The sequence below is a fragment of the Eublepharis macularius genome, chromosome 16, assembly GCF_028583425.1.
Source record: "Eublepharis macularius isolate TG4126 chromosome 16, MPM_Emac_v1.0, whole genome shotgun sequence".
Lineage (NCBI taxonomy): Eukaryota > Metazoa > Chordata > Lepidosauria > Squamata > Eublepharidae > Eublepharis > Eublepharis macularius.
In genome coordinates, this window is record NC_072805.1 from 2,741,334 (window position 1) to 2,768,963 (window position 27,630).

Genomic DNA, 27,630 nt, shown 5'->3' on the forward strand with positions numbered 1-27,630 from the left:
CAGTTTGTGTAGCTCTAACGGCTGTTGGAACGGTGGTCGCAGTGTTCCTCTGGGTGGCTCTACAGGGACCCCTCCCTGTGGCTGGACCAGGATACCTCCCTGCGGCCCTCCACCGGGAATACCAGGCGGCAGCAACAGCTGCGGAAACCCTCTCGGCAGCCCTCCACCGGGAATACCAGGCAGCGGGAATGGCTGCGGAATTCCTCCCAGTGGCCCTCCGACGGGCGCAATAGGTGGCAGTAGTGGCTGTACTGGCCCTGGGCCTCCTGGCCCCATTGGAAGTGCAAGCCCTCCTTGCCTGTCTGGGGAAGCAGGCAAGGTGGGCTGCTGGTCTTCTGGTGGGTGGACTGCTTGTCCTGGCGGGACAGCAACTAGTAGTTGCCGCTGTATACTTTGTATGCACATATTCATGCAAATGAGACTTCCAATCAACGTGTACACATTGTTCCTCCGTATTCTCACCTCAGCCTGAAGTATTGCTTCCCTGGAGGTTGCTCCCAGCCACTCCTCCACCTCTGGTCCCTGGACCAGATCCTCCTCTCCCTCGAGGATACCTTCTCTCCGATCTAATGGAAGTTCAAACAGTTGACCCCATCGATGGTCTCGTTCCATTCCCGCCCCACCCCCGCCAATGCCACTGGAGGGGCCGATGCTCCTTGGGGGCTAAGATCACTTCATGTGAGAATGAATTGGGGCAGCGCCCCTCCCTCAGCCAACGCACTTGTGTTGGGCCTATGCCGCGGGGTCACAGAATCACAGAGTTGGAAGGGGCCAAACAGACCTTCTAGTTCAACCCCCTGCTCAATGCAGGATGAGCCTAAAGCATCCCTGACCAATATTCCTCCAGCCTCTTCTTGAAAACTGCCAGTGAAGGGGAGCTCACTGCCTCCCTAGGCAGCTGATTCCACTTCTGAACTATTCTGACCGTGAAAAAGTTCTTCCTAATATCCAGCCGGTACCTTTGTGCAGGTAATTTAAGCCCATTGCTTCGAGTTCTATCCTCTGCTGCCACCTGGAACAGCTCCTTACCCTCCTCCAAATGACAGCCTTTCAAATATTTAAAGAGAGCAATCATGTCCCCCCTCAACCTCCTCTTCTCCAAACTAAACATTCCCAAGGCCCTCAGCCTTTCCTTGTAGGGCTCGGCCTCCAGACCCCTGATCATTCTGGTCACTCTCTTCTGCGGGGCCTTCAAGTTTGTCCTCTGTTAAGTCCTCGAGGATATCCTCTTCCCGATCATCAGTCTGTGCAAACAGTCGGCCCCACCCCCGACAGTCCCGTTGTTCCATCCTCCTCCTGGCCAACGCCACGCGAGGAGTCCACCCCTGTGAAGTATGTTCCAATAGCCCCAGGTCACTGGCATTTCTTCTGGAGAGTCCAATCTGAGGCAGTGCTCCTCCTGCAGCCAATGCACCCGCACTGGGCGCACAGACGTCTGTGGGGACTTCCACAGTTCCTCTATCAAACACGTTCATGTTGGGCCCACACCCGTCAGCGGGGTCTTCTGCAGTTCCTCCATCCAACACATTTGTGTTGGGCCCACACCTGTCAGTGGGGTCCTCAAGGTTTTCCCGTTGGCACTGTAGTATTGGTACCCTCTACGCCTGCAGCCTTGGCCCGGGTGATGGGAGTCAGCGGTTACTCAGGTCCAGCTCTCAGGGGTGAAGAATGATTTCTAACAATCTGTAAAGATCTGTAAAGAGTTGAATCTGAATAACTTCACAGCAGGAGTCCAAGACTGCATGAGTTAAAGATTTATTGATGATCCCCAGTTCAGCATCCCAAAATGTTCTTTGTTAGGAATGAAGTTTGGTTCCCAATACCCAGCATATATAGACATTTAAGAACAGCTCTGTTCCCCACTTCTATCTACAGCGAATGGGAAGGAATCTAGCTACAGTATGATATCTACAGGCATGCGAGCTAAGAGAATGTTTTTATAAAGTCAAGGTTATGTATCTATGTATTGTATCTATCAAAATGTTTCCATTGAATCAGGTAAAACAATGTGCGTCTCTTCCACTTAGAGTCCCATATCTGCTCAACCTCATGGGGTGGTTGGCCCCTAACCATAATAGGCGGCGGAGCCACTGGTTCTTGATGCCACTTGTCAGGTCCAGGGTCCTTCTTCAGAAGGCTGAAATGAAACACCGGATGAACATGCTTTAGGTTGTTTAGCAAGTCCAGTTCCACCATCTCCAAATCAACAGGGCTGACTTAATGGCTTCATGAAGGTTCCAACCATCTGCTCAAACCTAATAGGCTCTGAACTTCACCAGGTTAAGTCCCAACCCCATTATTTTCCCCAAGATTGTGTCACTGTATTATTAGATAAGGAGTAATCCAGTCTCTGCTATTAAGGCCTGGACACTGATATGGGTCCCCTTCTTTGGGTTTACTAAGGCGATAGGGATGAAAAACAAAACTACTTGTGGTCTCACCATTTGTGGCACCGGCTTCTCTGTGATCTGAAGTTTGGTGCCCTTCACAGCAGGCTCCATTGGAACTGCGGGCCCTCCTTGCCTTCTGGGGAAGCAGGCAAGGTGGGCTGCTGGTCTCCTGTTGGGTGGACGGCTTGTCCTGGCGGGACAGCAGCTAGTAGTTGCCGTTGTATACTTTGTATGCACATATTCATGTGATTTAATGGAAACATTTTGATAAAAGTCAAGCAGAATGGGTCAAATCTACTGATCTTAATGCTGATAAATTGGCTAAAGCATTTCACAAGAAATACCTGGAAAAGCCAGGGGGAAGTTTGGGGAGGGGGCAGGATGTCAGGGTCATGGTCCCTGCCATAAGCTATACTTTACAAGCTTTGTGGTCTAGCAGCCCCTGCCACACTTTAGGGACTTAATGTTAACTCTTATGCTGGGGTTTGATATTTGTTGACATGCTGTGTAAAATCTTGTGTGTAAAGAATCCTGTTAGCTGAGAGACTATGTTATCTGACTATGTTGAACTTTTAGCAAGAAAAGAGCTGTTACCAGAGACATAACCTTGACCCCACTCCTCCACAAAGCCAGCTGGGTAACCTTGGGCGAGTCACAGTTCTCTTGAGCTCTCTTAGCCCCACCCACCTCACAGGGTGATTGTTGTGGGGTAATAATAACACTTTGTAAACCGCTCTGAGTGGGCATTAAGTTGTCCTGAAGGGCGGTATATAAATCGAATGTTATTATTATTATTTATAAAAACATTCTCTTGGCTTGCATTCCTGTAGCTATCTACTGTAGCTAGATTCCTTCCCATTCGTTGTAGACAGAAGCGGGGAACAGAACTGTTCTTAAATGTCTATATATGCTGGGTATTGGGAACCAGACTTTATTCCTAACAAAGAACGTTTTGGGATGCTGAACTGGGGATCATCAATAAATCTTTAACTCGTGCAGTCCTGGACTCTTGCAGTGAAGTTACTGAGATTCAACCAGCAGAGCCTTACAGAAATATAAATGCCCTCTGCGAGCCAAGCAGTTGCCCAACGAGAGAGAACCAGTTCTCTTTCCAACCTTCTATGATAAACAAAGGCATGTGCTGGCACAGGAGATAGTACCATTTTCTGCAGGCTAGTAAGTTTTATGCCTGTACTGCAGGACTTATTTCTAACCCGAGCAACATCCTGTCCTATCACACACGTGCTAAGATTTTACTATGACTCAGCATCGTTCAAAAACTGAGTGGCATTTTCTAACTTTAAACATTATTTCATTATTGAAATCTTTTTTGAGCAGTGGGTGATAGCTAACAGCCCTGGACCAAATCCAACCTGGCCTTGCTGGCTGCCAATCTTGGCCCAAAAGAGGGCTGGCCAACAACTGGCCTCTATAGCGACAGGTCTTGCCAGCAATATGTGCTGGGGATGGGAATAAGGGTTTTGGCCCTCAACTTTTCAAATGGCTTTAAGAAAAATCTGGCTACTGACCTGGGTGTGGGAATCATGAACCTGGACAGCACCAACTACCAGCCTGAGCCCAGTTCACCGCCTCTCCTTTTCCAAGTGCATATCTGATGCACAGACACACTTACCACCAGTATCAAGGTCTCTTAAGGGCCAGAGAACGGTATAAGCAATCTGCTGTGGCATGTAAAATAAAGGGGCCATTGCAACAGTGGGGTCATCTGAATGCTGGATTCTGGATCCAAATTCATCCATAATGTACCAGACAGGAACCTTTTCTTCTGCAGTCTGTACAAAAAAAAGAAAGAAAGAAGGAAACAAAGAAAAAGAACTGCTACGTCACATAATATCAAAAAGGGGGGAGAACGGTTTGGAAGACCTCCTCACAGCCAATCAAGATGCTATTCGGATAGGTTCTCTTAACAAAGTTACCATGAATGCTAAAAAGAGCCTTTACAGCCATTTTAAGGACCTTTCTGAACAACCTTTTTTTTTTTTTACTCAGCAGATGTATATTTCCCACCTGCCCCATTTGATGTACGCAAACCGCACATATTTTCTTTCTAGGAAGGTCTGAGTTATAGATATCCTCAGCCCAACTCTCAGGGCAGGCTCCAAGAAACCTCTGAAGAAGAAAAGTCACGCTGTTCCAGCATTCTGGCTATGATAAAATGCCTGCAACTTGCGTTGGTTATTGCCATGTGGAATATGACGAGGGGCTCCAAGACGATACACCTCATGGCTTGTTCTTGTCCTATGCTCCCTGGGCACTCCTCACCACCTTGAGAGCAAACATCCAAGAACTTAAATTAAAAAAAAACAACAACTTCTATCTCCGTCTCCCTGGATATTGGGACCCTCAAAGTTACTACGTGTGGACAGGAGACCAAGATTGTGTCACTGTAAGATAATGGGGAAAGGACCACATAAAAAGCTCTCAATCTCTCTGGAACTCAAATTTTCTCTTCCTATTGTTTTTTTTCCTGCTTTTGTCTGCTGGGTAGCCTGAAAGACTGTATTTAATTGTTTAGTTGTATAGCACTTTGTTTATAAAAAGTGTACTTTTAATATCCAGTGGAGCCTTTTGTTTCTCAGAAGCACTCTCTTTCCTTGTATCATCAGCCAGAAAGAAAGAGTCTGGATGGGGTGAGGAGAGCCCACAGTACCACTATAAAAACAGCCCGTTTCCCACCTTGCTTTTGTACTATCTGGCAGGTAAGAACAGAAAAGTACGTGAGGAATCAGAAAAGCTTTGCCACATGAGTCAGAATCTGAAGATAAATCTTGCTCGCCTTCCGAGGATGATAATTCTGAGAGCAGGCAGGGAGTCAAGATGGTGTATGTCAGAATTAAGGACTCCTCTCCCTTCGTGTACACAGTCAGTTTGTTCAACAGAGTGTAACCTGTCCTGGTGTTCTGTAGACTGACAGAAAGTTTGTTCCAGTGGTTAAACTTCCACATTTTTATTTTGCCTTGTCTCAGAAGCAGCATAAACACTACGCTGTCCATGTCATGCTCCAGAAAAATCCTGCTTTTGATCTCGAGAGCTGTCGCCCTCTCAAGGCCAACGAGCGGGATGCCTTCTCTCGCAATCCCAAGAATGCAACTCACTGCAACATCATAGCAGCCTCTGTATCTCCTCCTTGAACAGTAATATTCTGGGTCATGAACATGGCAATTAGGACAGAGGGATTCGCTCCTACATCTAGAAGACCTTCCATCTCTCTCTCTCTCTCTGCAAGAACTGGACCTATCAAAGCCATGACAACTGCAATCGTGGAGATCTCCTTACTGAGAGACCCTCTCACCAGGGAGAACTCCGAACACCAAAAAGAGGTGCAGCTGCTGCCCTGCTGTATGTCACGGTATTGGTTGTGATACCAGGACTTGGCTTTTTCCAGCCCCCCGAGGCTGATGTCTTGCATTCCAGTCTGCAGGCACATCTACTGACATACCCTCAATCTGCCCCTCTGAAAGGGACGCCACTGGCAATCTTAATGTCTTCTCTGGCAACTGACTGCTCATTCCCTAATCCCTTTGGAAGACTTCCAGGACTGGCATGACAACCTCTGTGCCCTATATTGGCACTGATTTCTGAGGATTCACTGAAGTGTTGGCAAATGCATGTGGCTCCCCGTATTTTGATTACTTCTGACTGCTTGATATTGATACTTTGCAATTTTACGTTGTCAGTGCTGGCGTTGTCAAGGATGCAGCCATTTGCTTTCCTGGTACAGCTCTTTTCGCCATAGCCTTAAGCCTGATCCCGCATTAACAACAACAACAAAAAATACTAGTACTACTATTACCAATAATAGTGATAAAGGAATCTCACTCCAATCACACAATTTTTCTGATTTTAGACTGGATTACTAAAAGGGATGCAGCCATTTGGTTTAAAGTAAGAGCCTTCTCCCATAACAGAGTCTCTAGTTTATTATCACGACTACATTTGGCTTGTTTTGGAAACTTAAGGCAAAGCTGGCAGGATTTTATGGTTTATGCTTCTAGCCCCAAACTAAGATGATATAGGCTAAGCCTGTTCCCCTGGAGGCTGAACAATCTTGTAAAGTTGTGTGTTGCACCCTAAGCACACAGCCCACACCTAAGAAAAGTTTTCTTTGTTCCTTTTTTTGGTATAACTTAAAAAGATAGTTTGAAGGGTGCTGGGTTTTGGGCCGAGGCGGCAAGGCCAGGGATAGGTGCTCTGGTCAGGCGGAAGAGCCCGTCCGTGCCGAGGCTGGAGACAAGCAGAAGGCGGCAAGGCAGGAACACTGCTGTCGTGGGCAGCGCGGGAGAGCTGGCGGGCAGGGACGGGGCTAGGCTGCAGAGGCCACGGGCGAGGACACGAGCCTGGCCTGGCCATAAAAGACAGAAGCTACGGACAGTTCTGACAATAACCCCAATCCAAATGACAGTGTACCACCCTCAGACCGACGGGTCAGTGGAACCCTGAAGCGAATGCTACGGAAGTTCATGCAGGAGGACGCCCGGCAGTGGCGCTTGGGACCCCTAATGTCTTCCCCAGTCCCCCGAAGGGTTTTCCTCATCCAAGTTCCTCTATGAAAGACACCCTGAGGCATCCTGGACTTGGTGAGAGAGTAATGGGAAGAGTCCGGGGCTCAGGCCAAGGGGGTGGTTCCCTCCCTGCTCCAATTAAGACAGCCATCAGAGGGACTGGCACAGCGGGTGAGGGTGCACCTGGGCAGGGTCCAGGAAGGGCAGGAAGCAGCTCTACAACTGCACCGAGCGGCCCTGTGCATTTCAGCCTGGGGATCGGATCTTGGTGCTGCCGCCAAGTCAAGCCTCCCAGCTCCGCACCCAATGGCAGGGATCCTCTGAGGTCACCTGCAGAGTGGGCCCCATCAGCTACTATGAGGTCCAGCGGCCCAACATGCCGGCCCCATTACACATCTAGGATACGGATATTTTGAAAGGCCCGGCAAGAATGGGAGGGTTGCCTGGCTGATATGATTAGCAAAGATGCAATGGAGGCCTGGAAAAGTACCTTGGGCATGAGTGTTTTTTGGATGCCAGCTCTGGACCACTGGTGCTGGACCCTGCTCTGTCTCCTTCCCAGAGCGAGCAGGTAAGGGACTTAGAGAGGGCCTTTAGAGACAGGCATGGAGTAAGGGTCATTGGGTGTGTGCGTGCGGGGGGGGGAGGTATTTGTGAATTTCCTGCATTGTGCAGGGGGTTGGACTAGATGACCTTAGAGGTACCTTCCAACCCTAGGATCCCATGTCCTATCCGCACAGCCTGGGTGCAGCACTCAAGAGAGACCATCCTGGGGGAAGTGGTCTGGGTGGATCACCGTCCGTGGCCCTGGGTGGCCCGACCGTGGCCTAGAATAAGCCATAGGGCAGGAAGTCGAGGAAATAAAGGGGTTAGGAGTTACTGAGGAATCCCAGAGTCCATTGGCAGAACCCCCCAAGCCGGATGGGTCTGTGTGGTTCCATTTTGATTGTTGCCAGCTAAACAGCATCTCCAAATTCAATGGCCAGCCCATGCCCCAGGCAGATGACCTCTTGGACTGGCTAGCCCAAGCTGAGGTCCTGCCCACGTTAGACCTGACTAAGGGGTACTGGCAGATTCCCCTCCAGCCTCCGGACAGAGAGAATACCTGCCTTCCCCACCCCACGGGGCCTTTTCCACTTCACACCTATATATATATATACAAGTATAAAAAATTGGTTTATACCCTGCCTTCCTCCACAAGGAGGACCCAAAATGGGGCCTGCATCACTCTCCTCTCCTCCATCTACCCCCACAACAACCCTGTGAGGTGAGTTAGGCTGAGATGGTGTGATTGGCCCAAAGGTACGCAGCGAACTTCCACGGCAGAGCAGGGAATCGAACCTGAATCACCCAGATCCTAGTCCCAGAGAAACCTCTGCTAAGGTGTCAGTGTCATTACTATACAAGAACAAAATACTCTTAGACAACAGTTAACAATTTTAGCATTCCTATGATGCCCCTACCCCATGAGACAGCTGATAGGTCTGGTTGTATTTCCACATGTCCTCCAACACCTGTTCGACAACTCTCTCCTCTGGCACTTCTCCGTGGAAGTCTAGGCCCATCAAACTGGCCATTCTGTGAAGCAGCCCCGGGATCTGCCGCAGCTGCTGGCTGGCATGTTCAATTCGGTATGTCCACGCATGGTCGATAAGGAAAATGCTTTGAAGGCAAGAACAAAATATGATACTCAAGTAAAAATGTTCAGAAGGTGATGCACAGCCGTCCATTGTGCTTTCCACATACGGAGTGAAGTCCTGCAACTCTGCACTGGGGGCATCAGCAGCCGCAGGGAACACGCGCACCCACCTCTCCCCCCATCCGTTACAGGTTGAGATGCTCATTTTCAAATGTACCTCCCTTTCTATTTTCCCTTGCATTTTTGATCATTCTGTTTGCAAGAGGGCAACAGATTATCATTTAATATGTATACAAACAGAACTCTGACTTTTTTGTCAAAACACTATCAGGGCTTGAAGAGACACTCCCTTTTTAAACACCGAGAGCAGCACTGACACAAAATGCTCAGGGAAAATCTCCAGCTGCAAGTGCAGTTCTCACCTTCGGGCACCACTGTTCCCACTAACATGCGCTCGTGTGTAATCGCACACTAATTTTTACCCCCCAGCGCACAACTGAGAAGCCCAGCGCACAGAGGGATGCCCTGGCCCCCACCTTCCCTGTTTCCTGCCCCGAGGGCCTGCTTGTATCACCCTGCCTTGGTGCAGCCCTGGCCTGGTGTGCCTGGTACAGCCCTGGCCCCACCCCTGGCACCCCTGTTTCCTACCGGAAGGGCCTGGTGTGGCCCTAGCTATGGCACAGAGGAAGGGGAAGGTAGCGTTGTCGTGGGATGGGTGGCCTCTCTGCTGCACGCCCACAGCGCCGGGAGCCGGAAAGACCTCGAGGCCGCACACTGCACGCCGCCGCCGCCTCCTGGAGCTGCGGGGGTGCGGCAGAGCGGCTCCCAGGGCTGCACGCATGTGGCGGAGAGTCCCCAAGGCCAACCACACCATGCCGCTGCTGCCTCCGGCTCCTGGAGACTGAATTAAAACTGAAAAGCTGAGACTGAATTAAAACTTTTTAATGCAATGTTTGGTGAGTGGCTTTCGCGTATTTGAAGATCATTGATATTGTGAAATACAGGGGTGAAATTCGTCTATTGCTCCCCCGCTCTGAACTTAAAAATCTTACATTCAGGGTTCTCATCGCTTTCTATGGTTTGATAAGTGGACCCAATTTTCTCTTTTGAGCTTGTGTGGGAGCACCTCTGACGGGGAGGGTGGTTTAGAAATGTAATATAATAAATAAAATAAATAAAATAATTTTAAGTGTTTCTGCTCCAGAGACGACAGGAGGCGGCCTAGTGGCAGGGGAAGCGTATATCCTTATAGAAATAATGGCCTGAATAGATACAGGCTCTGATCCAGCTTCAAGGGGAGGAGCGGGGAATCACACCCGGCTCTCCAGATTAGAGTCCAGCTGCTCTTAACACTACACCAAACTGGCCCAGACCAGTGGTGGCCTTACTTAAATGAAGTAAGTAAATCGCAACAACCCTGTGAAGTAGGTCAGGCTGGGAAAGAGTGACTGACTGACCCAAGATCACCCAGCAGAATTTTGTGGCAGATTAGGGATTCGCCCCTATTGCTGATTTTGACATGAAAAGGCCTTGGATGTTTTGGTCTTGCCACCTAGGGAAGGTGTGCCAAATCATGACGATTTAGGTTGCCCTTTTTAGAGCTGCTCGTTGTTGGGTAAACTTTTATTGTACTTTCCGTGATGTTGGCAGTGACGCTGGGGTGGCAAGTAGATAAAAATTATTTGGGTCACTTACAGTGCAATCCTATGGAGAGTTACTCCAGTCTAGGCCCATTAAAGTCAATGAACTTATACTTGAGAAACTTTCCATAGGATTTCGCTGCCAATGTAGAGTGCAGGCAGGCAGTCGCGGATCCCTGCTACAGCTACGGTTGTCCTAGTCTCTGCCTTTCTTAATGAGATCTCCTTGCTGTGTGCCCAGTGTTTGAATTGCGATTGACCTGTGTTCTGTCTTCATTTTTTGTATTGGTGCTGAAATATGAGTTTCCCTGCTGCTTTTGACGTACATATAATGTTTCAGGGCAACTTTCAAGGTTTAGAGGAGCATAAAAAATGTTCTTATGGTGGAGTCCCCGATCATACAGAAATGGGTTGCACCTGACCTACAACCTGCAGGCACCATAACCGATCGGTTAGAGTATACAAGGACACTGCTGTTACGAAAAGGACCTCAATCCCATTGCTCAGAGAACTCGCATGCGAACCTGCCATGTCAGACCCGCCTTGGTTCACCTCCTTTAACTGGAGATGCTGGGGGTCAAACCTGGGCCCCGCATCAAGTCTGCCCCACAGTGTTACCCTGGTATAAATATTTGGGAAATTAGGGTCTCGTTTCTTAACACTTTCAGCCCTGCATCCAACTGCTGGTTGCCTTCAAATTTCTTCAGCCCATTCCCTACTGCATTGTTCACTGACTGCCCCATTCTGTTGATTGTATTGACTCGCACCGCGAAATCTGCCTGGAGTCTCAGTGAGAAAGGCAAACAAATAAACACACCAAACAAAATAAAATAAATAGCAGCCCTGCAAGGTTTTTAAGGCAAGAGATGGGCAGAGGTGGTTTGCTATTGCCTGCTTCTGCAAAGCGACGCTGGAGGGCCCACCTACTCAGCTTCGGAGATCTAAGATCGATCAGGCTCTCCCGGTCTGGGCTCAGGTGGTATACGACCCCTAAAAGTGGAGTATCCAGTTGGCCCTTACGTGAAAACACTGTGAACAGACCTTTCATCCACACATTTCTCAAATCATTTTTAAAGTCCCCAATATCCTCTAGAAGTTGCCACAACATGCAGCAGTGAATTCCATAAATTAAAGATGCAGTCTTTAATATATGGTTAAAGAGGCTGATATATTGGAGGAGCCTGCATTTACCTGCATTGAATGGGGGTGGATCTGTTTTGACATACTCCATTAAACGTTTGTGACTTCTATTAGATCCCGGCTTTCTGGTAACAATGCATGTCTGTATTTCCGGTAGTACGTGGTTCAATTCATTAATAAGATGCCAGGAAGTCGCATTCCTTTAGATCCAAAAGTGATTCTACTAGATTTGTTTAAAAGAGATATATATTTCTCTTCAGCTATGAAATTGGTGTTAAGCTTGACTACTGCAGCAAAAATGGCCACATTGAAAGATATGGCAAAATTCAGAGAAATTCATCTGACATGCAGATAAATGCATACAGACATGCATTTTCATCCGACGGCTAGAAGCTAATAAAACTCTGAAACATTTAATGGAGTATGTCAAAACAGATCCACCTCCATTCAGTGCAGGGTAAATGCAGGCTCCTCCAATATATCAACCTCTCTAACCAACATCACCTTTGCCTTGTCTGGATTCAGTTTCCCCTTGTTTTCCCTCTCTCTCTTGGCCAGTTACCATGCGGTGGCCCAATGTGGAGATTACATCTGAATAAGTGGGTGATGGCACCCAATACCAATGCCTCAGGCAATCTAATTCAAAAGTCTTTTAATCAAATAGATTCTGGTTTTGGAAAAGGCACGCTCACAACTTGCAAGTTGCTGCTCACAAACTGGATTTCTGGCTCACAGCACTGCACTGCTTAGAGGGAACATGGTCGGGCACTAATGCTCTTTTGGTGCAGGGAAAGGGCACACCGTCTCACTGCTCCCAAGACAGGAAGTATCACGGTCCATCAGAACCTATCTTTCCCTTCCACTTTTAAAAAACGTTCTCCCCCATTTGCAATATCTGCATCTACAGAACTTCCAGATCAACTCTAAGATATCAACCCACGAAAAACTTCACCAATCTGCTTCGTTCCCATACAAGATCCTTCTGTTTCACGTATGCCAGGGCCAAACTACACGAGACGCCTGACATGTGTTGGCTTCTCACAAGTTGGGGAGGAGAGGAAAACCTTATTGCAGAGCAGCCACACCAGAGCCAGAAGGGTGGGAGGGAGTCAGCGAGGGGAGCCCAAAGAAAGCTGAGCCCGAAGCGGAAAGGCGTCTAGCAGTGGCAGAAGACTGTCTTCGGGCTTCCCTCACTGACCCCCTCCTGCCCTTCTTGCTCTGCTGCTGCTGCTGCTTGGCAAAAATTGCTCCACTCGGGTTTTCCTCTGGGAGCTCGGGGGGGACGGGGGACATGTCCAGAGCAGCAGCAGCAGCAGGGCCAGAAGGATTGGAGGGAAAGAGTCAGCAAGAGGAGCCCAAAGCCGACAGGCGGCTAGTGGCCGCAGAAGGAGCTGCCGAGGCTCTCACTGCCACCGCCACTGCTCGACTCAACCATCCCTTCTCACAGAGAGGGGAAGGAGTCTCCTTCCCCTCTCTGTGAGAAGGGATGGTTGAGTCGCGCAGCGGCAGCTCCTTCTGCCGCTGCTAGCTGCCTGGCAGCTTCGGGCTCCTCTAGCCAACTCTTCCCTGCTGCTGCTGCTGCTGCTGGCCCGACGACACTACCCAGGTAAACTTGTGAGAACCTGACACGTGTCGGGCATCTTGTGTAGTTTAGCCCTAAGTTATAGGCCTAAAATGGTAACAAATCAGTTTACAATCTCCCTGCCATTGTAAACAGCCACGTGATTTATCACCTAGGCAACTAAGAATTGCCTCCAGGTAACCAGCAGGCAAGCTTTATAGGAGGAAAAAAAGGAGGGAAGATTAATGGACACAAATATTTGACACTGATATGTCTGAACAGGCAGGCTGTCAAGGTGTTCAGTTGTGCAGCAACCATTTGAAAGGCTTTCTTTCTCTCTCCCTGTCTCTCTCTCACACACACATCCCAAACAGGATTTTAAACATAAAGTTGACATTTTAATTCACCTTCTGACTCAGGTCCTATGAAAGCGCACCTCTTTCACTTGCTTGCACGCCCTCTACGTATGCGCTCCAAGCCCACAGGTCTTTATTTTGTTGCCAAAGCACAAAAAATTCTAAGTTGATACTGAGGTGAAAAAAATGATCAAATGTGTACTTTAAAGCATTTATGCAATTTACTCACAGCAGATTTTAGCTTCCCTCTGCTGCGTGGTGTCCCAGTTATACACAATTCATATTCTTGAGAAGAGCAGAGGACACCGGAAGCAGCAGGACACCCCCTGAAGACGCTTGGCCATGAGGGGGAGGATGGGGAGGAGAAATGTCTTTAAATTACCCGACTAAACTGGGCCCAAACCAGTCAAGTGAACACAAAGTCCAAACTGGAGGCTTACCTGTTAGAGTTTGCTGCCTCAAGTCCATTTTCATTTGTTACAATCACTTTGTAGCAAAGTTCATTCCCAGGATTAATTCTCTTTTTAAATTTTTCTTTCAGGTCCACATTGCCTCCTTCCTTTTCTTCCGCCTCCTCCACTTGCATTATTCCAAAATACTCACCAGCATCAAATACCTGAAATTGAAGCCAAGGATGCTGTCAACTGACAGGCAACATCATAAACTGGACGGTAAGAGTAAAGTTTGATGTTTTAAAAAGTTTAAAAGATGAGTCGCGTGTACACCTTCATTGTTCTATATGTTCCCATGTTGAGAGCAAGGCACTGGGGGGGGGGGGAATAAGAGCTTCATCTCCACCTACCCCCCTCCAAGTGAGCACCATGCCCCGGACATAACAATAAAAGCCACATATGGAGGAAGAGTTTGACGCATGTAGGCCCAGCCCCCTGCCTCTCACCCCCCCCCCATCTGCTGAGTAGGTATTCGGATTATTGAGTTTATATACGCTACTCTCTAGTGACCAGACATCACTTACATTTTGCACTCAGCGTTCCTTGCCTCAGCCCCATGAGTCTCCCAGAGCAAGAGCTAAGTATCCACACCTCTGCCTTCGGCATTAGCTACCTGAGAAAACTTTAAAAGTGCCCTTAAATGAACTTCATCTTTTAGTTTCCTCCACAGTTATATGATCCTATCAGTATACAGGTGAAAACAAAGAATTTGTCCCCCTCCTTGCCACAAATTTATTTGTAAATATTGGAATCGGAAAATTTTCTGGAAAATGTCTTAGAAAATTATCCAAATACCGTAAATAGAAGGTGATCTGATTAAGCATATTGATTTTGACTTCTATTTGGTAAACAACATTTAATAAGTAGTCCATGTTAACTTTATGTCCCAATGGCAACAAACATTTGAACTGAAGTATTTTATTAGGAAAAATAGTCTAAATGATACATCTGAACAAATTTCAATCTTTATGTGGAAATTAATTATAACATGGCAATTGCCAAATTTGCCTAATATTCCATGGAATCCATTGTTATTAATTTTATAAAACAAAATATTAATCAATGGAAATTTCAGGTGGGTAGATCATGTAGCAACAAAATAAAACAGGAACCCAGTGCCACTATAAAAACAGAAATTATTCCAGCAAAAATTTTCACAAGTCACAACTCACTTCATCAAAGGATGAAATGGAAATTTTTTTGTGGAAAAATAAAGATTTTCCACCCCCTATCTCTGCTTCCAATCTATCAGTCACAGGAAGTCAGATTACAGGAGCACAGCCCAAGGGAGAAGATTTTCTGTTCCAGATGTATGCAACAGGCCCTGCCCATGGTGTTTCCAACCCTCAAAGACTACATCCATCTTGTAGGATGAAATTAGCCCCTTGGGCGAGGTAGCTAGGCAGTACTGGGGGGAAATAATAAGAGTAATGAGTGAGATTTTACAATTTCAAGTTAATAAGAACCCAGAACTCCTGCTACTGAACTTGGGAATGGAAGACATTCCAGCACAACATAGGACATTGATATTTTATATGACGGCAGCAGCCAGACTTTTGTATGCGCAGAAGTGGAAAGTACAAGAAGTGCCAACTATTGAGGACTGGATTTACAAATTGCTGTACATGGCGGAGATGGACAAAATGACAAGAAAATTGAGAGACCTTGATCCAGGGCAGTTTAACACGGACTGGGGAAAGCTGAAACAATATTTGGTGAAAAAATGGGAGGTGGGAGGAGAACTGTGGCAGTTTGAAAATTATTGAGGTACACAGGAGGAGAGAAGTGACTATACCGAGGGGGTGGAGAGTTAATGGAAAAATTCTAAGCAACTTTATATGATTTTTAAGTATTATATTAAGTAGTGTTGATACTATGAGAATTATTGGGATAGAAATTAACTAATCTATATTTTTTGGAAAGATAACCGAATAACATAGAGTGAATATATACATACATACGTAAATTTAAAGATAGGTCTAATTGTTAGACTTATGGTATATGTATAGATAAAGAACAATATATAGAATAGAAACCTAAGCAAATGACAATAAGTGTGTATAATAAGTATGTGTATAGCAGTATTGGAATTGATGTATAAAGGGGGGCAAATTGTTTGTCCCATATCGAAGAGAATAGAAGGAGTAAGATAAAAACACAGGTTATCAAAATGAATATTGTTAGTAGTTTTAATGAAGAAGATAGATTAAGAGGTTTCTATTTATATGACAATCTATATGTGAAAGGAAGTGGAAATAGTGCTTAGAAGAATCTGAAAGTATATTATAATAAATAAATAAAATAAGTATGAAGGGAGTAGAGGGAAAGTGGATAGGGGGTTGGAAAACTGTTGGAAGTCAACAAATAGGGGGGGAAGGGAGGGGGTTAGAATTAGAAGAAATTAAAGAATGTGATTATAATTGTTATTATATGTTTCTAATCCAATAAAAAATTTTTTTTTAAAAAAAAGAAAAAAAAAGAAATTAGCCCCTTGGAAAAGCAGTTCCCAGCAGATTTGTATCATTTTAAAGTTACCTAGGTGTTAATCTGATCCACACATGTACATAGATCCAGAGGAGTTAGCCGTGTTAGTCTGTAGTAGCAAAATCAGAAAGAGTCCAGTAGCACCTTTAAGACTAACCAATTTTATTGTAGCATAAGCTTTCAAGAATCAAGTTCTCTTCATCAGATGCCTGATCCGAACTGGTCAAATACAGAAGAGGAGGGGAGGGGAAAGAAGGGGACATATATCACAAGAGGACAGGATGCAATTAGTGTGAAGGCAATCAAAACATTCCTTTGCTTGTAAATGTAAACATCTCCTTTTGGTGTGGAGTCAGTTTGCCGTGTTCGTTTCACTGCGGCAAACGAACACGGCAAACTGACTCCACACCAAAAGGAGATGTTTACATTTACAAGCAAAGGAATGTTTTGATTGCCTTCACACTAATTGCATCCTGTCCTCTTGTGATATATGTCCCCTTCTTTCCCCTCCCCTCCTCTTCTGTATTTGACCAGTTCGGATCAGGCATCTGATGAAGAGAACTTGATTCTCGAAAGCTTATGCTACAATAAAATTGGTTAGTCTTAAAGGTGCTACTGGACACATGTACATGTAAACTACCCTGAGAAAGACTGTACTTGAAGCACTATAATCTTGGCTGTGGGATATTAACAGATGCTTCCTATTTCAGACAATGCAGGCAGGGGCCAGTGTCTCTTAGGTGGGGCGAGGGGGGGCGGTTGGGATGGTCTGCCCTAGGAAGTTTATGGATCCTGGCATCTCTTGGGGATTTTCCAAGATCACCACGGCCAGGACATAACAATAAAAGCCACATATGGAGGAAGAGTTTGATGCACGTAGGCCCAGCCCTTCTCGAGAAGAACAGGGGACACCTGGAGCAGCAGGTCATCTCCTGAAGGCATTTGGCCATAAGGGGGAGGAGAAATGTCTTTACATTACGCGCCTAAACTGGGACCAAACAAGGGAGCAGCATGCAGGATTTTCCCCTGGGAAAGCCAGGACTCTCTGCCCATTGGCCCGTCCCGGTGCACCAAGCACAGCCCCCAGGCTGCCCTCGCTTGTTCCACTGCTCCAGGCAGCCCACCCAGTGCGAATGTATCTCCGATTCTGGGGGACAGGATTTCTGAGGTGAGGGTGTGCTGCCTCTAGACATTTTTAAGAAGCACTTTAAGGCAATTTTATTTGGCAACGCCACAAACTTCTTTTTTGGGGGAGCAAGCATCGGGGGAGGGTTTGCTTTATTCTCCCATGTTCTGAACTATGATTTGTGACACACCCTGAGCCACTCCAATCTCCACCCCCCTCACAGTAGCTCTACTGTTTTAGCAGCACTTAGGAAGTTGCTAAGCAGCCCCCCCAATGATGGGTGGTGAAATCTCACAATACTGCCTTTTGAGACCCCCCCCCACTGCAATCTGTTCTGCAGGTTTTTTAAAAAATCAGTTTTTTCTGCAAATCTGGAGGAAAGAATAAAAGTGGTTTTATGGGATGCTTAACAAGCTCGGCACTGGGGGGACCAGCCCCACCAACAAAGGCCCGGGGGGGGGGCCGCGCGCGGCAGGCGCACTTGTGTTGAGGTTGCCAACCTCCCGGTGGGGGCTGGAGACCTCTGAGACTTGCAATCGAACTGCAGGCCACAGAAACCGGCTCCTCTGGGGTAAGGGGCTGCTTCGGAGGGGGGGGGGCTCTGCGGCAATGCACCCCCCCGCTAAGGCCCCCTCCCCAAATCCCACCCTCTCGAGGCTCCACCCCCAAATCTCCACTCTGGAGCTGGCAACCCTGCCCCCACCCCATGCCCGCCCTTCCCCAGCGCTCCGCGCGGTTCCGAAGGCCGCCCGGGAGAGCCGAAGCCGCCCGGCGAAGAACTTCGGGCCGAGAACAAGGCAAGGCTCCGCCGGGAGCAGCAGCGACGCCCGGCCCGGCCCGGCGCCCTCCCCTTGCCCTCGCACGGAGGCTCGCCCCGGGGCCCCTCGGGCGCAGGGCCCGCGGCGGGGACAGGGCAGAAGCGCCGCGCAGCCCCCCGGGCGCCCCCCGCGAGCGCGTCCCCGCCAGGCCCGGCCCCTCCCGGCCTCCGCCTCCGCCCGCGGGCCCACCTCGTCCTCCAGCTTCTGCCACAGGCTGGGCCAGAGGCGGGCCGGGACGGCGGAGGCGCCGAGCGCCGCCCCGTGCAGCGCCACGAAGGCCTCGTAGCCGGCCGAGCCGGGCCCCGCCATGCCGCCACTGCCGCGCTCCGGGCCTCGCCGGCCTGCCAGTGCCGGGGCGGGGCGCGGGGCGGCGCTGGGGCGGGGGCGCGGCGGGGGGGGGGGCGGCGAGGCAGGAGCTCCCGCCCGCCTGGGCTCCGGAGGCCTCGACGCGCCTCCTGGGGACGCGGCGCGGCGGCGAAGGCGCGCCCGGGGGGGGGGGCCGAGGGGGCGGCTCCTGCGAGGCGCGGCGCGGCCGCCGAAGGCGCACTTGGGCCTGCCGGGCCGCCTCCGCCCAGCCCCACGCCGGCGGCCAGGCCAGGCCAGGCCGTTGCGGGGCAGAGCGCGCGGCGTGCGCCGCCTTCCCTGGGCAGCCCCGCGGGGATAGGAAACCGCTCTGCAGTCGTCGCGGCGGAGCCACCCGACTCCCGCGTCCTCGCCCCGCATCGCGGGCCGCTCTTGAGCTCGGCAGTCAGCTCCGCGCTGGGGCATCCCCGGAGACTGGCGGGGAGCGTCTTGCCGGCGGCCGCGGCTTCCCTGTGGAAAGCATGTTCCGCAGCCGCCTTCATGTGCTCCTCTAGCGGTAGTGCTCCATCTAGTACCACCCCCAGGCTCTTAACCTGCACGGGCTGCCCGGTCCCCTTACCCCTCTTGGCGGGACGGGGTGGGAGGGGGGGGGCTGGCACTTGCCTGGATGAGCGGCTTCTGGGGGGGGGGGGCCGGGTGCAGTGGTCTCCGCCAGCAGGCGTGCCGGCCACGGGGTGTGATGGCGTGGCTTAAAGAAGGGACGTTGCCGCCGCCAGCGGGAGTGAGCGCGCCTGCCGCTCGCTGACCCAGGAGGGGTTTTTTAACCTCCCAGGCCTGTTCCCGTGCCTTTTGGTGCCGTGGTTTAGAGCAGCAGGACTCTAATCTGGAGAGCCGGGTTTGATCCTCCGCTTGAAGCCAGCTGGGTGACCCTGGGTCAGTCGCAGCTCTCTCGGAGCTCTCTCAGCCCCACCCACCTCATAGGGTGTTTTGTTGTGGGGATAATAATAATAACATACTTTTTAAACTGCTCTGAGTGATCGTTAAGTCGTCCTGAAAAGCAGTATTTAAATCAAATGTTGTTCCCCCCTTCTGGCTAGGTGCGTGGCAGCGGAGGGGCAGAGGCTGGGAGCAGGAGATCCCCCACCCCCATTGGGGGATCTGGCAATCCTAGATGAGTACCAGGTCCTTCAAGGTCTCTGCCTTCCCAGCCAGCATCACTTCCATCTTGTCTGGGTTCAGTTTCAGTTGTTCACTTTCAGCCATTTGACCACAGCTGTCAGGCAGTGACCCAAGAGTTCACCCTCCAACGCAGCCATTTTCTTGAGGGGAACTGAGCTCTCTCCTATCGAGATCACAGATCAGTTGTAATTCTGGAAGATCGCCAGACCTTACCTGGAGGATGGCAACCATAAGCAGAGCTGCTCATTCAGAATTCAAATTACAGTTAAATACTCCAGTAGCACCTTTAAGACTAAACAACTTTATTGTAGCATAAGCTTTCGAGAATCACAGTTCTCTTCAGATGCGTGCATGCATCTGACGAAGACAACTGTGATTCTCGAAAGCTTATGCTACAATAAAGTTGTTTAGTCTTAAAGGTGCTACTGGACTCTTTTTGATTTTGCTACTACAGACTAACACGGCTAACTCCTCTGGCTCTACAGTTAAATACTGTGAGCGGAGTGAGAAGGCACATCTCTTGTCTCCAATAAGAGAATAAAAGGTGAACAGTTCACCTGTTACAAATGCTAACTAACCTAGAATAAATAATGATATCTCTGAGTTTCCTTAATTAATATTACTTTTACTGTGTACGTCCTGCATTTCGTGACCCTTCGACCCTGCTGTTTTTTTCCAGAATGACATAAAAATGACTGCATATGTTAAGTACACAACATCCCAAAACATCCATGATATAATTCATTGCGGTGGGGGGGGGGGTCTTAAAGGGGCCACAGGACTTCAGGTTTGGGTCCAACTGCACAGCAACATTGCTGAAGCTGATTTATGGTTGTCAACTCCAGCTTGGGAAATTCCTGGAGATCTGAGGATGGTATGAGGGGATCACGGAGTTTGGGGAGGGGAGGGAGCTCGGCATAGAGGGGGTGCCCTACAGTCTGCCCTCCAAAGCTGCCATTTCCTCCAGGGGAACTGATTTCTGTAATCTGGAGATCAGCTGTAATTCTGGAAGATGTCCAGGGCCTACCTGGAGGCTGGCAACTAAATGAGAATGGTAAGTTCATGCCAGGGTCGCTAATTCCAGTTAGGCAATTCCTGGATATTTGGGGAGGGCAGAGTTTGAGAAGAGACCTCAGTGGGGTAGAATGCCATAGTGTCCACCTAGCAAATGAATGCCTGAGACTCTGTATCCTTTCCAATAAGTATTGCAAACACACACGTAACAGCTTTCTTCACCTGAGTCCTTTTGCAGTGTGTGTGTTTCCTTTCTCTCCCTCCTGCCGAGTTACCTTACAGAGTTGTGTGAGGATAAAATGGAGGGAAAGAGGTTAGATAATTGGCCACATTTTTTTTAGGGATGCTTCTTTGAGCAGTGGGTGGATGACCCCCCCCCTTTGGGTGGCGAAGGGAAGGCCTCTTAAGTTAGGGATTGATTTAGGACAGACAAGAAGGGCTCATGGATGTGGTCCTTATATGATTATAGCAGCCAAGATGGGCAAGGATCCAGTACACAAGTAGTGGTCTTCACAGAAGTCAGGATCCTGTGAATATCCATCACTGTAACCAGGGCTTTTTTTCAGCAGGAACGCAGTGGAACGGAGTTCCGGAACCTCTTAAAAATGGTCACATGGCTGGTGGCCCCGCCCCCTGATCTCCAGACAGAGGGGAGTTGAGGTTGCCCTCTGCGCCATGTGACCATTTTCTCCAAGGGCAACCCACTGAGTTCCACCACCTCTTTTCCCAGAAAAAAAGCCCTGACTGTAACTGTGGCAAAATGGACCATAAGTGGACCAGATGTTGTATTAAGCATTTTTTCTGCTTCACCTAAATTACATCTGGCATCCAGATCAGAGTGTATTCATGCTATTTTATCAGCAAAATATTTGTAATGGCATCATAGCTTATTGTTTGTTCTTGAGACAGTAGAGGTCCAGATTTAGGAGTCAGAAGATGTCAGTATAACTTAAACAATTGGAATGGTTGTGAACAAGTTGATGCAATAATGGCACAGGAGTGATTTTTCTTTGCTGTTATCATCACCACTGCTTTATAGGTCTTCTAATGGGTTCTGTAGCACGCTCTATCAGAATCAGTGTGAGTTTCCCACCAATGTCTTTCCAGATATCTTCCATCTCTATATCACCCAGCAATGTGGTAAAACACAGGGCTGGCTTCCTCCCTAAGGGTTCAAGAGGAATGCTGGAGACGCTTGATAAAAATTGTTGATCTTGTGGGGACCACATGGCTTGGCAAGGCAGCCTGCCAAGCAGGACACAGAAAGATAGGCCACAAAGTTCTACCACTGCTTTGTGTGCATCATGCCGCGCCAACACTGCCAGGTAGATAGGTTTGCCGACTCCAGGATGGGAAATTGGAGGGAACCTGCTGGAAGCTTTTCCCCTCTGGGGCAGATGGACTCTGGATAGGTTCCCTTTGACCTGTAAGCCTAACTTAGGGGTTCTTGACATGCCCTGTGTTCATGCACACAGAGACTCCTCATGGTTTAGAAGCAAACGGAAGCAGGAATATCAGTGCCTAAACTCGCCAGTGAAGGGAGAGTTGGGATAAATTGGTGGTGGCATTCCTAAGGACAGCTGGCTAAGGGGGGAGAAGAGGAAATTGTCTTCTCAGACTTGTGCACACATACGCACAGATCTCCCTATGGGCTGTAACAATCCCAACATGACAAGGTATCAAAATGTTGTTGTTCTCCATGCCTCCTGTACAGCAGAATAAAGTGTCATAGAACGTTTATCTCATTTTAGATTTATTATGAAAAAGATTCAACAACAAAATCTTACATGGTTCTTTTTGAGCTTTAACATAGAAAATAAGGTTACTGATACACAGAGGTAGATAGTGATGCAAAGTTTAGAAAGTACATTTATAACAACCTTTTGAACTACTGATCTGGGCAATGTTAAAATGATGGTCAAGCTTAGGCCATTACCAAAAAAAAACTCCTTACAAAGTTTATGAGTTTGTTCACTATTGTTATTTTAGCCTACCATGATACAGTTCCCATGGAAAACAGACATTTTTACATATTTTACACTGGCCATAGGAAAAGCAGACAAGCTTAATTAATTTTTTGCCTGTTTTCTCCCTGAAGAAGTTGAGCCCATCTAGAGATGGTAGAAGACACAACAGGACACCTGGGGTGCTAGTTGACATTGACAGGTTGTGGAGAGGCACCTGGCTGCACTGGATGAATACAAATCCCTTGGGCCGGGTGGTGTGCACCCAAGAGTGCTCAAAGAACTTTCTAGAGAACTTGCAGAGCCTCTGTCCATCATCTTCAAGGCCTCCTGGAGGACTGGGGATGTGCCACAAGACTGGAGAAGAGCGAAAGTTATCCCAATCTTTAAGAAAGGGAAGAAGGATGACCAGGAAACTACAGGCCAGTCAATCTGCCTTCTGTTGCTGGGAAGATATTAGAGCAGATTTTAAAGGGATCTGTAAGCATCTGAAGGACCGCTCAGTGATCTGGGGAAGTCAACATGGTTTTGTCCCCAACAGATCTTGTCAGACCAACCTGGTTTCCTTCTTTGATCGAGTGACGAGCTTACTGGATCGTGGGAACTCTGTTGAAGTGATTTACCTGGATTTCAGTAAAGCTTTTGATAAGGTTCCCCATGACATTCTAATGGGTAAACTGGAAGACTGCAGACTGGACTATAAGACAGCCGGATAGGGAACTGGTTAGAGGACCGCACCCAAAGAGCGGAGGTCAGTGGCATTTCATCAGATTGGAGGGAGGTGTCCAGTGGGATGCCGCAGGGCTCAGTTTGGGGCCCGGTACTTTTCAATATTTTTATCAATGTTCTGGATGAAGGGGTAAACAGGCTACTCATTAAATGTGTTGATGATACCAAATTGGGAGGAGTGACAAACACCCAAGAAGATAGAATTAAAATTCAACAAGACCTGAATACTCTGGAACAGGATGCAATTCAACATAAAGTGCACAGTATTACATCTGGGCCACAAAAATGGGAAGCACAAATACAGGATGGGGGACACACTTCTGGGTAGTAGTATATGCGAAAGAGATCTTGGGGCAAGAGTGGACCGTAAACTAAATATGAGCAGTCAGTGTTGTGACAGGATTTAAGCAAAATAGCATATATGCCACAAGGTACATAGCTCATGCCATACCCATTCCTAAAGAAAAAGCAGGCCCATTCTCCCTCAGTCTAAGAGAAAGGTAATCTGCAGTAGAACAGCTGGTCACTGTAATGATGATCAAATAAGTTGGTTTCAATCAAAGCGTATCTGTTCAGCACAGGAAAGGAGTGAGGGGAAGTGCATTCCTTGGCTGGTCGTCATGGCCTAAGTTGTAGCTTGTTCAAAAGATAGCTTCACAACTCATAGTAATTCATAGCTCATAGTGAAATAGGGCCAAGTTAAGGCTTCTTGCCAATTTGTATCTTATATCCTCTATCTTGTAACTGCCAAATATTAGAAGTAAATGCATGTAATCAACAAGCAACTGAATACTGTTGTAACCTAATGCTGTTTGTAACCAATGAGAGGCAAGATATGTATTCATGTGATATATCCATGTGATTAAACTGTAGCTTCTTTTACTTATGTATAAAAAAGAGGTTTTAAGTTGAGAAGGGGGGGGGGCTCTCTGTGACAACGTCACGTTGAGTTCCTAGCCGGCTAATAAACCTGCATTCCTTCCTGATTTTTCTTGTCCGTCTCAATCCTTAAACAACCTTCGGGCAGCTACAGTGTGATGCGGTGAAGAAACCACAAGGAACCACTAATACAAATGTAAATATATTTCTATCCACATGTAAAAGTGCAAAGTGCAATGTGTTTGAATATGAAATTCATAAATACACAAAACAGAAATGCACAGTACAATCATATACAGCACATATATCCTTTGAACAAATCTTAACAGTCCATATAGTTTACTGCATTCATTTAAAGTGCAACATGCAAAATTTTATACAGAAGCCCATGGATAGAGAATCGTGGAAGGTGTTATAGCATTCACAGTCCCAAAATTCAAAATATGTCCAACAACGCCGACGGGGATGTGCAGGCAATTGTCATTAACCCGTTTCGTGAGAGGAAGCTCACTTCATCTTGGGCATGAAAAAATTCGGACTGGATACACTGTAGGCATGAGATTGTAATGAACAATTACATAGCCAATGTTGACATATAAACAATACAATAAATTTTAATAATTTTACTTACAGAATATTGTAGAGTCCAAACTCATTCTCTAAGGGCTTGAAAGGAAGGTGGTGTTAACGGACTAATGATGAATAAACGACAACTGTGTATATAGCTCAAATTGGGGCCGAATCAATCAATGCACTAATTGAATCAATTGCAGCTGGAAGATACTAGGGCGGCTACAGCTTACAGTCCAAAGTGCCAATTTTCATAGAAAGCAAGAATAAACAATCTCCATGTTTAGTCCATGTGGTGTCAAAGTGTTAAGTTGAAAGATCCATTTGGATTCTAGCCGCATAAGTATTTTACCTGTGTCCACTGCATGCGGGCAATCCAAATGTTCAATAACGAAAACTTTGAAGTCATGATATGGGTGTTTACACTGTTGAAAATGCCCAACCAGAGGTGCTTCTATCACTCCATTCTTAATCCTCGATATATGCTCTTGAATTCTTATCCTAAGGGGGCGGGTGGTATTGCCTATATAGAGCAAAGGACACTGGCATTGGATAATATATACGACATTCGTAGATTTGCAATTTGTAAATTTATTTCTGGGAAAGGAACGGGTCGTTAATATCTGGTCCAGTCCCACCATGTGACCACACACATTGCAATTGCCACAGGCAAAATGGCCTTTGGGCATATTGGTGCGTGGAAGGGTGGCAGAAAATTCGGACCTGATCAAAATGTCTCGAATGGACCTGGTCCGTCTAAAGCCAACCGCCAGTCCTGAGGCACAGCCACAAACGTCAGATAGAAGATGCCAATGCTGCCTTATAATGGAAGTGATTCTGGGGGCTAGGGGAGTATAGTCCAATCCCCACTTGATCCTATCATCTGAACTCCTCCCTCTGGGGGTCAACAAACTACCCCTCTCAATTACATCTGAACGTGCACTTGCCCTTGCAATAACCTGTTTTGGGTAGCCTCTCGCTGCAAAGTGAGCTTCCTCTCACGAAACGGGTTAATGACAATTGCCTGCACATCCCCATCGGCGTTGTTGGACATATTTTGAATTTTGGGACTGTGAATGCTATAACATCTTCCACGATTCTCTATCCATGGGCTTCTGTAAAAAATTTTGCATGTTGCACTTTAAATGAATGCAGTAAACTATATGGACTGTTAAGATTTGTTCAAAGGATATATGTGCTGTATATGATTGTACTGTGCATTTCTGTTTTGTGTATTTATGAATTTCATATTCAAACACATTGCACTTTGCACTTTGCACTTTTACATGTGGATAGAAATATATTTACATTTGTATTAGTGGTTCCTTGGCATTGTGTGGTTCCTTGCAGTAGTTGTTCCAGGGCTGCCCGTGGTTTTTCCAACAGTGTGATGCGGTGGCAAAAAAGGCAAACTGTCAGGCCTGCTATCCACAGTACTGCCCTATTGTTTCTGAGTGTCTTTAACTGCTGTTTTCTCTAGTGTTATTTGTCTGCAGGTTCACCGAGAGCTACCGAAACATCTGTGTTCCCAGGACGGCCTTATCTAGCACGGCTAGCCACAGACCTTGGAGGAGTCTTACTTTCACATTCCCAAACCTCTGCTTTCTCTAGACTGGGGGGGGGGGTGGAATTAGAAAGGAGGGTTTGATATATTGCAACATGTCATTCTCAACAAAGCTTTGTGTTCAGCCAGAAGCTTTCTTGCCTTTGGATTTATTATGGACACCTGTACTTTGAATATAATCTTTCAATAAAGACCCTTTTGACTCAAGAGACCTTGGAGTTCTTGCAGCAAGGGGTGGGAGATGAAATCAGAGTAACTTGAATTCCATAGACTGACACAAACTCAGTCTTGGATTGTATCAAAAAGGGCCATTGCATCGAAATTGCAGGAGGTCATAGCCCCTCTCTATACTGCCTTGGTAAGGCCGCACCTGGAGTATTGTTTGCAGTTCTGGAGGCCTCACTTCAAAAAGGATGTGGACAAAATCGAGAGGGTGCAGAAGAGAGTGACAAGGATGATCAGGGGTCTGGAGACTGAGCCCTACGAGGAAAGGCTGAGGGCCTTGGGAATGTCTAGTTTGGAGGAGAGGAGATTGAGGGGGGGACATGATTGCTCTCTTTAAGTATTTGAAAGGCTATCATTTGGAGGAGGGCAAGGAGCTGTTCCAGTTGGCTGCAGAGGATAGGACTCGAAGCAATGGAGTTAAATTACATGCAGAAAGGTATCGGCTGCATACTAGGAAAAACTTTTTCACGGTCAGAGGTGGAATCAGCTGCCTAGGGAGGTGGTGAGCTCCCCTTCACTGGCAGTTTTCAAGAAGAGGCTGGATGAATATTTGTCAGGGATGCTTTAGGCTCATCCTGCATTGGGCAGGAGGTTGGACTAGGAGGTCTGTATGGCCCCTTCCAACTTTGTGATTCTGTGAAGTCTAACCAGAGCAGAGTAGAGCGATACTATCACTTTGTGTTATCTGGACACTATGCTTTTCTTGATACAGCCCCAAAATCACATCTGCCTTTTTAGCTACCACCTCACACTGCTGACTCATGTTCAGTGTATGGTCTACTAAGGCCCTTAGATCCTTTTCACATGTACTACTGCTACGACAAGTCGAGGTTCAAGTCAAGATTTTGATACAATGCTGACATTTTCAGGGTCCACATTAGAGCATCTGCTTAGTATGCAAAAGATCCCAGGTTCAATCCCCAGCTTCTCTAATTAAAAGGATCGGGTAGGAGGCTATGTGCTCAGCTCTCACAGCCCTTGCTTATGTTCCACGGGAAATGTGGATCACTACTTTGGGGTCAGGAAGGGATTTTCCTCCAGGCCAGATTCATCAGAGGTTTGGGGTTTTTTTTG

At 47.6% G+C, this 27,630-nt stretch overlaps 1 protein-coding gene across 1 annotated transcript in view; it reads right to left on the bottom strand.

Moving 5' to 3' along the window:
* The window catches only part of TTLL12 (tubulin tyrosine ligase like 12), a 34,627-nt gene extending 16,160 nt beyond the window's left edge, over window positions 1–18,467 (bottom strand). The window contains exons 1-4 of the mRNA XM_055000353.1: window positions 18,319–18,467; window positions 13,690–13,865; window positions 8,377–8,575; window positions 4,024–4,183 (exon numbers count right to left, since the gene is read on the bottom strand). Coding sequence (XP_054856328.1) covers window positions 4,024–4,183; window positions 8,377–8,575; window positions 13,690–13,865; window positions 18,319–18,438 — 655 coding nt within the window. The 5' untranslated portion in view covers window positions 18,439–18,467. The remainder of the gene's footprint in view (window positions 1–4,023; window positions 4,184–8,376; window positions 8,576–13,689; window positions 13,866–18,318) is intronic.
* Between the last annotated feature and the right edge of the window lie 9,163 nt (window positions 18,468–27,630).